The sequence below is a fragment of the Lepus europaeus genome, chromosome X, assembly GCF_033115175.1.
Source record: "Lepus europaeus isolate LE1 chromosome X, mLepTim1.pri, whole genome shotgun sequence".
Lineage (NCBI taxonomy): Eukaryota > Metazoa > Chordata > Mammalia > Lagomorpha > Leporidae > Lepus > Lepus europaeus.
Genome location: NC_084850.1, coordinates 92645056 through 92657878, shown reverse-complemented (window position 1 = coordinate 92657878; position 12823 = coordinate 92645056). Strand labels below are relative to the sequence as shown.

Below are 12823 nucleotides of genomic sequence, written 5' to 3'. Positions count from 1 at the left end.
ATCCTTCCCTCAGGAGGCAGAGTCTCAACCTCTTTGCTTCCAGTTCAGATCTTCTGGGCTGGGAGTGCGGGGGAGACAGGCCTAGGAGGAAACTCATAACAAAGGCAGCTTGAAAAAGAATAATTGGCCCGAACTAACTCCCAGATGCAAAACTGCAATGACCCAGCAGTGTTGTACCATGGGAATCCCCAGTGCTAGAAGAAACAGTCCTATTGCAGAATGTTTCAATTAACAGAAGTCCTTTCTACAATCATCATACTCTGACACTCTCTTGCTTCTGTTTGGTTTTTTGATCCCTCCACAACACCTAAAACACAGTGAAAGCAATAGAATATCAAGCAGTGATGTCACAGGGCACAACAGAGCATGTCCAGACCAGCACAACTGAGGGCAGAGGATGCTGGGGAAAGGCTGTTTGGAGCAACTGCAGGGCTGCAAGGACATTCGCAAATGCTTGGCTGAGGGAGAGGAGAAAGGGGATCCTCCCCTTCCTCAGTAAAGAGTGGAAGAGGGAAAAATAGAAATCCCAAACTCCCAAACTCCACCACATCAAATGAAATTTAAAAGTCATCAGCATCAGTATCATCAGGAAAGAAAAAAAAACAATACAAATACATCTATGGTAATAATGACAAGTCAGTGAATCACTCACAGGAGAGCAAAGAGATTATCTGAACAAGGAAAGAAACAAATAGAAATGTTAATTTCTGAAAGAAAAGAGGAGGGGAACAGGTAAGAACTGAAAACTTTTAAGAAGGGATCACATGTTTGGAAGTCATTGGTACCTCTTCCTATCAACTACAGATTTTACTTCCCAAAAACAACAGAAAACGTTTTTGGTCCTTCTCTATGTGTGTGTATGTGTGTGTGTTTGTGTGTGTGTTTATGCATGTGCATGTGGGTGTGCATGTACACTCAAGAGTCTCTGTGTATGACCACATATATGTATATATGTATGTATGCATGTATATATAAATTTCAACAGTGCTTCTCCGAAAAAAGGTCCATCTATAAATATAATTTTATTTACTTTATTTTAAAATTATCTGCCTCCCTGTAGGTATTATTTTTTGAAGGGGGTTAACCTGCTGAAGTTTTGCCAGAATGGTGACTGGCTGCGCTTGGGTTCGGTGAACTCAAAAACCTGCGACTGAGCGATGCCATCGGGGACCAGGTACTGGCCCTGGTTTAACGGGTCCTGCGGTGGTGGGTAGGAAGGTGGAACTGAGCGGGCAGAGTTTACACCTAGAGCAAATGGGAGATCAAAAGAGAGAGAATATAAGTTAAGTCACAAAAGGCTTTTCAAATTACACAGTGAGCACTCTGAGTGGACAAGCCAAGAAAGCATAGAGAGTGTGAATTGGTACATATTAAGCATTTGTTGGAGCATTTTCAGATTAGGGATACTTAACTGATAAAATCCATGCAGTTATTCCAAAATTTGAAAAATCCCAACATCTATTTCAAGAATTTTTTATAAGGTATTCTTGAACTGCATTGTAACTCAATCAAGGAGAGAATTTCTCTCCCTAACCAATTTTTGAATGGCACAGCTGTTACTACAACACCACACACTTGTCCATCTACTCAGATATCACTATAAAATGTAAGGTGCTATTATTAGTTCTTTTATAGATGTGGACACTGATAGCTAGAGAGAAATGTCATACCTAAGATCACATTATATGTTAGTTACAAAGCAAGGGCTAGAATGCACACTATTTCACTTCTCAGTTTAGAGCTGTTTTCAAGAGAAACTAATCCCTTATGCAGGCCTCTGTCTTGCAAAGGACAAAACAAACTCCATTTAATTCCATATGGCTTTGTTTTTTTCCCCCTTCCCAATTGGCCCTGGAAATGTCAAAACAGCCTGGTAAGAACTATTGACTTTAGGGCAGGTCTGGGTGGGGGTGGTGAGGGGGAAGTTTTCTAAAAGCATGAGACACAAGTGACTTAGTATGAGCTGAGGGTGATGAACCTGTATTTAATAGGGAATGGACATTTGTAGTTGAGGAAGAAAACAAACTCACTATCAGAAGATACGATTCAGAGAAAGCAAGGCAGAGTTGAAATATATTTTTGACCTTTTGTGGGAACAGCATCAATGACACTAATAAGTTTCAAGACCTTTTCAACTTTTGTGTGCTCACAACCATTAAAGTAAAATGGAGGATTCCAGGAATCAGAGGGGCTTAAAATTCAAAATTTAATCATCTATATTCAGAAAAGAACAGAATGAGGCACACAGCACATTATTTACACATGCCAAGATGGCATCTCTGCTTCCAAATACCTGCTTCCTCCACTAGCCAATGTCTGAAATTCTAACATCACTGCTTCTTTGTTTGATGATTTGACCCCGTTGGCCTAGTAGTATCAGATTAAGCCACCATCAGTAGTGGCATTTCTGTCGGAAGGATCAAGTTCTTTTCTAAGAGTTAGTTTTGAAAGATGGTGTCAGAAATACAAATGTACTAGATGCTAATAGACAATATGGAGATAACAGATAGGGAGTTTGGGAGAACTAATTTAATTTTTTGAAAAGAAAATGTTTTTCCCTAAGAAGGTTCACACCTCCCTTATGATGCCTCTTCTGGTACCCCATGTGAAGAGACAGATAGGTCTGGTCCTCCTACCTGGTTAAACCTTAAAGCCCAACTGATTATTATCAGGTCTCTTCTATCAGTTTCTATTTGCCTATCAGTTGGAAAACTTGCTCATGGTTTTAGACAGCACCTTTCTTAGGTCCTCTAATAGTGACTCTGTCCTTTGTTTTAGATCCTGTGAGTTTAGTCTGCTTGCTCGATTCATTTTCTCCAGACTTGAAACAGTGAAATTCTAAGTGGCCATGCAGATGAAACCTCAGATGGAAGCAGTTTCTACAAGCTGGCACTGCATACCCCTTGAGAAGCCACCTCCTGCTGAGAAGCCACTTCCTGCTGGAACCCTGTCTTGATTGTCATTCTCAAGGATGCCCCTTTTCAGCATGAAGCAGCCAGAGCAGTCATCACCCAGTTTCCCTAACAGAAGTTAGGGTCCATTCTTCTGGGTGGGGAATGTGAGGAGTCAGATGAGTTAAGTGAGTCAGTGTGGTCCCAGTGGAAACTGAGGGTGCAAAATCCTTAGCAAGGTCAAAAGTGCCTGCCTGCCCACTCTGTGAAAGCATCCAATCTTATCAGGAGAATAGCAAGGGAGTGGTGATTCCTTCTGAGCTGCAAGTTTATAGTAAATTAGGTATTCCACCCTTCTGATGGCTCTTTTTATTTTATCATAAGCAAGCCAAATAGGATAAAAGACTGCAAATTAGGTCTTTTGATGGTTTTGTCCCAGCCTTGTAACTGAATGTCAAGTTTTTTTCCTTCCCCAAAATTGTGCTAAAAACTCTAGTACTATCAGACCCTTCAGGTTTTGCTTCTCTTGAACCCCCACTCTCCCCCATGCCACTCTGGCTGGAGGTCTCTGACTCTAATAAATCTTGCTTTTAAATTTCAAAAAAAGGATGTTTTATCTTGATATTGTTATAGATCATAATGCAGTAGTAAGAAATAATATGAAGAGATTCTGTGCACCTTTTACCTAGTTTTCCCAATGTTAACACCTTGTAAAATTGTAATTTCACAATCAAAATACTGATAATGCTATAAAATGTAGTCAAGATTTAGAACATTTCTATTACCACAAGGATCACTTTACCCTTTTATAACTGCACTCACATCTCTGCTGCCCTCAACACCTTCCTTAGTTCTTAATCTGGCCTTCTTTGTAAACTATATCATTTCAAGAGTGAGTAATATTCCATGGTATAGATGTACAAGTTTGTTTAATCATTTACTCATTGAAATATACATGAGTTGTTTTCAACTTTGGCTATTATGAATAATGCTACTATATAGACAGGCTTTCATGTGCATGCAAGTTTTCATTTCTTTTGGGGAAATTTCTAGGAGTGTAACTGCTAGGTTGTATGGTAGTTTTTTAAGGAACTGACAAACTATTTTCTAGAGTGGCTATACCATTTTACATTCTTGTCAGCAAGGTATGAATGACCCATTTTCTTTGTATCATTGTCAGCGTTTGGTATTGTTACTATTTTGTAGTCATTCTAATAGGTGTGTAGCAATACCTCATTGTGGTTTTCATTTGTACTTCTCCAGTGACTAATGAGGTTAAACACCTTATCATGTGCTTAACTACTGTCCATATGCTGTTTTCAGTGAAATATCTCTGAGCCCCATTTTCTAACTAGAATGTTTGGTATTTTTACTGTTAGGGACATTTTTATGACTATAGAGAGAACAGATTTTATGTGTTCCAAAGGTACAGTTCCAAGACAATAACAATATTTCCCTCTATGGAACACTGTTAATTATTAAGAGTTCTTTATATATTTTAGACAATATTTTTCCAATTATGTGGTTTATAAATATTTCTCCTATCCTATAGCTTTTGTTTTTAATCCTATTTATAGCACCTTCCCCAGAGATTATCAACTCTCACAACAGCTATATCATCATTTATTTTTTTATTTTTTGGTTTGAGCTTTTGGTGTCAAATCTAAAAAACTTCTTTGCCTATCCCTAGATCTTGAAGATTTTTTTCCTATTTTTTCTAAGAGTTCTGTATCTTTACATTTACTTCCGTGATTAATTTTGAGTTAATTTTTATATAAGGTATGGGTTTATTTTCTCTATCTCCCCCGCCACACACACCCCAGGGAAGTCCAATTGCTTCAACACTATTTGTTGAACATGCTACTTTTTCTATTCTGAATGTTCTTTGTGCCTTTGTAAAGAAGGAGTTAGACATGTTTGTACAGGTATATTTCTGGGTTCTGTTCTGTCAATCTCATATGTTTATTCTTCTGCCATAATTATACTCTCTTGGTAACTGCAGCTATATAATGAGTGTTGAAATTGGATAAATTGATTACTCCCACTTTCTTCTTTTTCAAGATTGTTTTGGATATTTTAGGCTATTTATTTGATTTTGATCTGGCACTAAAACCTCTGAAAATGGGGCTGTGCTCATGGCCCTGGAAAGCTCATTACTGACAGATTGGATTGGGTTGATAGGCTTGGAATTGCATCTAACTCTTAAGAAGTTTTATCAATATTCAAAACCAAGACATTATGATAGGCAAAGGTGAAGTGAGAACACCTTCATTGGAACTAGACTGGATCCTCTCTGCTGTTCCCCCAAGCAGGATTCCCCTTAGCAAAGCAGTACACTGAGCTGATAATATTCCAAGGTGTTACAGATGGGGTTGGAAGGACACTAGACTAATTACCTCTTCAGAGAAGAAATCTTAACAATATCTCCATCATTTTCAAGGAATAGTCAATGAAAGAAGGATCATGGCAGATAGCTTTCATGGGTAGCTGAAAGAATTCCTTCACATTTCCCCTATGTATACACTGCAATTACTGAATTCCTAAATCTGACAACCACTTTCATATGTGTAGCACCCTTGAGTCTTAAAATATATTAGTCACCATAGCCCTGGAGTAACAAGAGAGTCTTGAATATCAGAAATAGAAATATGAAAAAAGTTCATAAGAATTCTGGGAGGTTAAAAATTAGGTGTTTCCCCCTGAAGACTTTAAGATTGCTGTTAAGGGAAGAAAGTTGTTTAGGTGAAACAGAGTTTAGACACTGGGAGTCAAGACAGTGTGTAAGATGGACAACCTGGAGACCAGACAGGGTAGGGAGGGAACCTGACTCAAAGTCTTGGTGTGACATGGCAGGACTACCTTTTCATTGGTTTATTTGTAGATGTTTTTTTGCTTGAAGTGTTCTTAGTGCAAAGGCCTGACAGTCTCAGATATGCTTGAGGGTACCTGAGCTGGGATTAAAATGTACCAATCTACTATAGAGGCCAGTGTGATGGGGGCAATAGAGAAATCAGAATAAAGGAAGCTCAGAAGCTGAGTCTCCAGGAGACAGAGGCCAGGTGCTAGGACGGTATCCCTTTTGCAGCCTGATACTTCTCTAGTTGACCAAGGCTATTATCTAATCATCACTGTGTCTAAGGAAAACAGGACATTGACTCAAAGAGTTCCCTTGTTAATCCAGATCAGATCATTACTGTCATTAACTCCAGAGCGCTTTCTGACACCATTTCTCAAATTTCAGCCTCAAAAAGATTGGGGGTAGCTGGCTATAATTTCCTATCTAAAGGGAATCACATTTCCATGATGAAGAAAAGAGTCAATATTGGCCTCTCAAGAGCAAGAAGCAATAAATAGTTGAAAGGAAGGCATGTCTAATCAGAGAGGCCCAGCTAGGTGCAATGTTTAATGGAAAATCAGATATTCTCAGGCACCTAGTTTCCTCAATCAAAGAGAGTTTCACTGGGAATAATTAAGGGTGCTTTATGTAGATGTAGGACTTGAATCCAATACTTTGTATGATGACTCATTCAGCACCAGAGAAGCCACTGAGAAACCAGAAGGAAGGACTTGGGGAAAGTGAGATCTCACTAAGAATGCCTTTCCCTTGGGACAGTGACAATGGCTATCAGTAATAGAAGCAGCTATTAGTAATTGAGGTGACACAGAAAAATGCACTCTTCTTTCCAAGGATGGGCTGCATCAGGAGGACCTTGACATGAAGAACAGAGAGCAGTGAGTTCAGAGTCAAGCTGATTGAGGTTCAGAGTCATTTTACCCTGATGAACTAAGTTTCCTCACCTGAGAAACGGGATTGCTAGTACCTATATTCTCAGTGGGGACCCTAAACATAAAATTTTAAAAAATGAAGATACTGATACTGAACAGGCACTCTCTAACAAGCAGTAAGTAGTTCATTTCCTTGGTTCAGCTGAGTGCTTTAGTTTTGTTCTGGTTCATGAGAAAGAGAAACTAAAGCTTTTCTTCAGATTTAAATTGATGTTCAAAGTATTTTTAAGTATTTGTAAGCTTTATGGTTCAGTCAGAGGGTCTCCATTCTGATTTGGGGCTCTTGATTTGATAGGTGCCCTCAGACCAGTGAAAGAAGCTGAACACACATTTCTAATGTATTTCTACTTATTAAATAAATTATAAATGTCTAACATTGCCTATATTTCTGAATTATTAGTAGTTTCTCTTTATTTTTAAGTAAAAATAAAGAGAAACAGAGGTTTTCTTTTTCTTTTTCCTGTTCCCAGTGAGCTACCTAGGACATGTCCATCCTACACTCCTCAACCGTAAGCAGTTACATATACTCACCACCTGTCAATTAGGGACAGCTGGGGCCTGGGAATAATCCTCCACCACCCCAGAAGAACCCCACTATGGAAATGGGCTTTTGACTATGCAAGCACATGGCAGATAAGCTCTGCAATAGCACACATGGCAGGTGGAAGTGGGGGAGAGAGAGGCTGGGGGGATAAAAGCAGCTTTACCTTTTTGTTTAGGGACTTTTCTCACAGTCATTGCAGCCTGCCTCTTCTGGTTTTCAGAAATTTCAAAGCCTAAAATAAAAAAGCACGTGATTTTGTTATGTGAACTTGTCTTCTTGAATTTATAAGTTAATACAATTTTTTTCTGGAAGAGCAATTTGGTAAGAGGTAATCAAACTTTTATACACAAAAAGATCATTTTCTTTGACCTAGTAATTCGTTACTTACTATGGAAACTTGACAGAAACTTAGACAATGACTAAACTACAAAGATGCATTTCACAGAATAGGGGCAAAAAGAAATGAGAACAAAAGTTAAGAGGCTGTTAAATGGATAATTTTTAAATGAAATATGGTGGAGAGTGGAAGAAATATTTCATGTTGCTTAAGAAGACTGCAAAGAAAAGGTAACAATGAGTCAAAATATATGAGAATTATATCAGAAAATATTCATATATATAGACAAAAAACATTTTAGAAGGAGGAAAAAATTGAATTAAAAAAAACAACAGAAAACTTGGCTAAGTGAAATAAAGAGGTACTCATTATAAGAGTAAAAAGTCTTATGAAGTCCCAGGTAGGATTAGAATACAGACACACACCTACCAAAACATTGACTACTTAGTGAAATTAGTACGTCAAGGATAAAGAAAAAATCGTACAGGCTAAAAGACAGAAAGAACAGCTAATTTATAAGAGAGATAACATTTATTATTAGAATGAATATCCGAAACACTGGAAGTAACAGTATTTTGAATAACCCCTCAATCAAGAGAAATTATACTTGAATTCACAAATTATCTAAAAAATGAACAAAAGGATAATTTATATCAAAAATCTATGGATATGGTTAAGGCTTTACTCAAAGGAAAATGTACTCTAAATGATTTAATTATTTTTTAAAATCAAAATTAACGAAGTATAAACCTGATTCAAAAACTGTTAGAAAATAATAAATATGGGGGCAGGTGCTGTGGCGCAGTGGGTTACTGCCCTGGCCTGAAGCTCCGGCATCCTATATGGGCGCCAGTTGGAGTCCCAGCTGCTCCACTTCCGATACAGCTCTCTGCTATGGCCTGGGATAGCAGTACAAGATGGCCCAAGTCCTTGGGCCCCTGTGCCCATGTAGGAGACCTGTAACAGGCTCCTGGTTCCTGGCTTCAGATCGGCACAGCTCTGGCCATTGTGGCCCATTGGGGAATGAACCAGCGGATAGAAGACTTCTCTCTCTGCCTCTCCTCTCTGTATAATTCTGACTTTCGAATTAATAAATAATTCTTTCATAAAAAGAAAATAATAAATATGAAATACTAGGAATGAGAAAAGATAGAACCACAATTGTGGAATCAATTAAAATACTAAGACAAAATTTTGGCCGGCGCCGTGGCTCAACAGGCTAATCCTCCGCCTAGTGGCGCCAGCACCCAGGGTTCTAGTCCCGGTTCGGGTGCCGGATTCTGTCCCGGTTGCCCCTCTTCCAGACCAGCTCTCTGCTGTGGCCAGGGAGTGCAGTGGAGGATGGCCCAAGTGCTTGGGCCCTGCACCCGCATGGGAGACCAGGAGAAGCACCTGGTCCCTGGCTCCAATGGCAAAGGAAGACCTTTCTCTCTGTCTCTCTCTCACTGTCCACTCTGCCTGTCAAAAAAAAAAAAAAAAGACAAAATTGTGGGGCCGGCCCTGTGGCATAGCAGGTTAAAGCCCCGGCCTGAAGTGCTGGCATCCCATATGGGCGCCGGTTCAGGTCCTGGCTGCTCCACTTCCGATCCGTCTCTCTGTTGTGGCCTGGGAGGGCAGTACAGGATGGCCCAAGTCCTTGGGCCCCTGCACCTGCATGGGAGACCTGGAGGGGGCTCCGGGATCCTGCCTTTGGATCGGTGCAGCTCTGGCCTTTGTGGCCATCTGGGGAGTGGACCAGCGGATGGAGGATCTCTCTCTCTCTCTCTCTCTCTCTCTCCCCCTTCTGTAACTCTTTCAAATAAATAAAATAAATCTTAAAAAAAAGACAAAATTGCGTGTGTATATATATGTATATAAGCACTATATATATATACATATATATATATATATATAGTATTGCATTGAAAATCCAGAGGAAATTAATGATTTTTAAGAAAAATAGATTATCAAAAGTAATACAAGAGGTAAAAAGGTATAGAATCTATGTGAAGTAGACTATACCACTTTCCTGAAGCAGATAAAACAAGACTTGGATAAAAAGATATGGGCCATGTTCCTGAATGTGAAATCTTTATAAAAATGTCAAGAAGTCACATATTAACACATTTAATACTCTGCCAAAATGAAACCTGTTTGGGACCTAGAAAAATGAATTTCATTATCATATAAATAAACATCTAACAACTGTTAAGAAACAATGATGAAAGAAGAGTGAATGAGTATTGATCCCCCCAAGGATTTAATATTTCTCAGACTAGTATAATAAAGACTATTTTCTTGACACAAGTAGTGACAAATAGAATGATGAAGCAGAGTAGAAAGCATAAAGACAAATTCAAGTATGCATGGAAAGTTATTATATGAGGGCTCTGTATAAGTAGCATTTTAATTGTGTGGGAAATAGATGATTTATTTAATATATGATGCTGACACACTGCCTATCCACCAGTAACAAAACAAATGGTATTCCTTCCTCATACCATATACAATAAGTAAATTCCAGATGGATTATAGTTCTAAAACTAAAAAAAATTAGTAAACTGCAAAGTGTTGGTGAGAAAGGATCTTCTTAGGCTAAACACACAAGCCACTAAAGGAATGAAAGATACATTTGTTGAAGTAAAAATTTAAAGTTTTGTACAACTAAGTATGAGAACCAAACTTAAAAGACAAATAATAAATGACCTGGGGAAAAGTATGTGACACTCATGACTTACAAAGTTTTACTATCCCAATATAGAGTTCTTGCAAATTTATACTAAAAAAAGACAAAAAATAAAAAGGAGTGTAAGGTATGAATGGGCAATTCACTAAACAAGAACTGAAAATAAATAGCAGGTATATCAAAAAACTCATTTCAGTCTTGCTAGATGAGAATGGAAAACTGAAACAAATAGATACTATCCAGTACTGCAGAAGACACAGAGAAAGGGTACCTGTAAAATCATGCTGGGAGTGTAATTTCTACAATTTTTCCTGAATTGCATATGAAAGTATGCATAAAAATTAAAACTGTTCATATCCTCACATTAGTTGTTCCACTTTAGGGTATCTATTCTACAGCAAAAAAAGCACCAATATGAAATGAGATATGTACACAGATATTTTATCAGAGCAATAACTGTAGTGAAAATAAAATAAAGTAGAAAATAAAAGCTGGAAAAAATGAATGTCTAGCAAAAGGGGAAGAGTTGCAGCATAATAATTAGTATTACACAGCCATTTAAGAGAGAAATGTGATGGCATTTTTTGAAATGTCAATCTGATTAAACTATGTTTGTCACTAATATAGATGTTGCCATGAAGGTATGTTATAGATATAATCAAAACCCCAATCAATTGACTTTTTTTTAAAGATTTTATTTATTTATTTGAAAGGCAGAATTACAGAGAGGCAGAGGCAGAGGCAGAGGCAGAGGAGAGAGAGAGAGAGAGATGTCTTCCATCTGCTGGTTCACTCCCCAAATGGCCACAATGGCTGGAGCTGAGCTGATCCAAAGCCAGGACCCAGGAGCTTCTTCCAGGTCTCCCATGTGGGTTCAGGAGCCCAAGGACTCGGGCCATCTTCTACTGCTTTCCTAGGGCATAGTAGAGAGCTGAATGGGAAGAGGAGCAGCCAAGACTAGAACTGGCGCTCATATGGTATATCAGTGCCACAGGCAAAGATTAATCTACTGTGCCATAGTGCTGGCCCCATCTATTGACTTTTATAAGGGAGAATATCCTGGATGATCTGGATACACCTGACTGAATCTGCTGAAAGTCCTTAAAAGCATGACTGAGGGCTCCCTCAGGGAGAGAAGAAATTCTGTCTGTGAAACGAAGCTTGTCTGCAGAGTTCCATCCTTCTCAACATCTTCTCTGACTGCCTGTAGATAACAGCTTTGGCCTATGCCCATGGTTTTGGCTTGCCCATGATCTTCCATTTCTGATTGACAGTTTACAGATTTCAGAATTGCTTAGACAGCCTTAACAACCACATAAGACAATACCTTGTAATAAATCACTATTTTAAAAGATTTTATTTATTTATTTGAGAGGTAAAATTACAGATATATATAGAGAGAGACAGAGAGAGGTCTTTCATCTGCTGGTTCACTCCCCAAATGGCCACAATGGCCAGAGCTGGGCTAATCCAAAGCCAAGGAGCCAGGAGCTTCATTCAGGTCTCCCACGTGGGTGCTGGGGCCCAAGCACTTGGGCCATCTTTTACTGCTTTCCCAGGCTATGTGGATAGCTGGATCAGAAGAAGAGCAGCCAGGACTCAAACTGGCACCCATATGGGATGGTGGTGCTGCAGGTGGAGGCTTAACCTACTGTGTCACAGTGCTGGCCCCATAATAAATCTCTCAATAATAATACATTGGTTATGTTTCTCTGGTTGAACCCTGACTGACCAGAGTTGTAGTTATCTGGAAAGTTACTCATGATAAATCAAGTTTCAAATAAGCAAGTTGCAGAGTAATATGTATAATATCATTTTTGTAAATTAAAAAAATGTGTATGTGTTTACAGGAGCATGGGATACATATAAAAAGAGGCATACTAAACTGCTAATACTAGTTGTCTCACATAGTGTTGAAGTAACAAAAAGGAAAGAATGCTAAATTTTTTATAATCTTCCATATAAGTTTAGATAGGAACCATGTATTAATTTTATAATTAAAATATAAAATAAAAAGTAATAAATTATGGTAAATATATATATGATAATCATAAAATACTGATTAAACTATTAAATTATTTGGTGGAAATGCTAGCGATATAATGTTTTGTGAAAGAATGAGGATCCAAAATTAGATCTTTCTACTGTGGAGAAGCAGGTGTGAGGAGAACAGGAACAATAGATTCAGTCATCCCACTGGCTCTATTATTATAGTTCTATTATATAATAGTCATTATAAAAATGACTAGAAGGAAATAAATGAAAATGTTTACAAAAGTTATCGCTGAATAGTATGTTCATGTGTGAATGTTAATTTTTTCTTATATATTTTGTGTCTTCTGTCCCCCTACAATTTTCTATGATGAAAGTGATTGAATGCATTTTAAAAAGATAAACACAGGCCTATCAGGAAGTAATTTCTAGAAGCTTTTCTGTTGGTAGCAGATTCATACAGTTGCAGGTTATTAGAGCATTGTGTAGGAGACATCATGCCAAAGTCAGAATAAATGGAAGGGGCCCTTAAATTGATTTAGGTGTCTGTTTGCACACTAAGACTATTCCTTTAATGTCTCTAATAGCCTAGATAGGCTCAGTGACCA

The 12823-nt window shown here is 38.3% G+C and overlaps 1 protein-coding gene across 2 annotated transcripts in view; it reads right to left on the bottom strand.

Moving 5' to 3' along the window:
* Positions 1 to 228: 228 nt before the first annotated feature.
* ARHGEF9 (Cdc42 guanine nucleotide exchange factor 9) overlaps positions 229 to 12823 on the bottom strand; it is a 137604-nt gene continuing 125009 nt past the window's right edge. The window contains exons 9-11 of one of the 2 annotated variants that reach the window (XM_062183233.1): positions 7385 to 7453; positions 1086 to 1245; positions 229 to 307 (exon numbers count right to left, since the gene is read on the bottom strand). In XM_062183233.1, coding sequence (XP_062039217.1) covers positions 229 to 307; positions 1086 to 1245; positions 7385 to 7453 — 308 coding nt within the window. Of the gene's footprint in view, positions 308 to 1063; positions 1246 to 7384; positions 7454 to 12823 lie in introns of those variants that run through there. The other variant, XM_062183234.1, reaches the window with a different exon arrangement.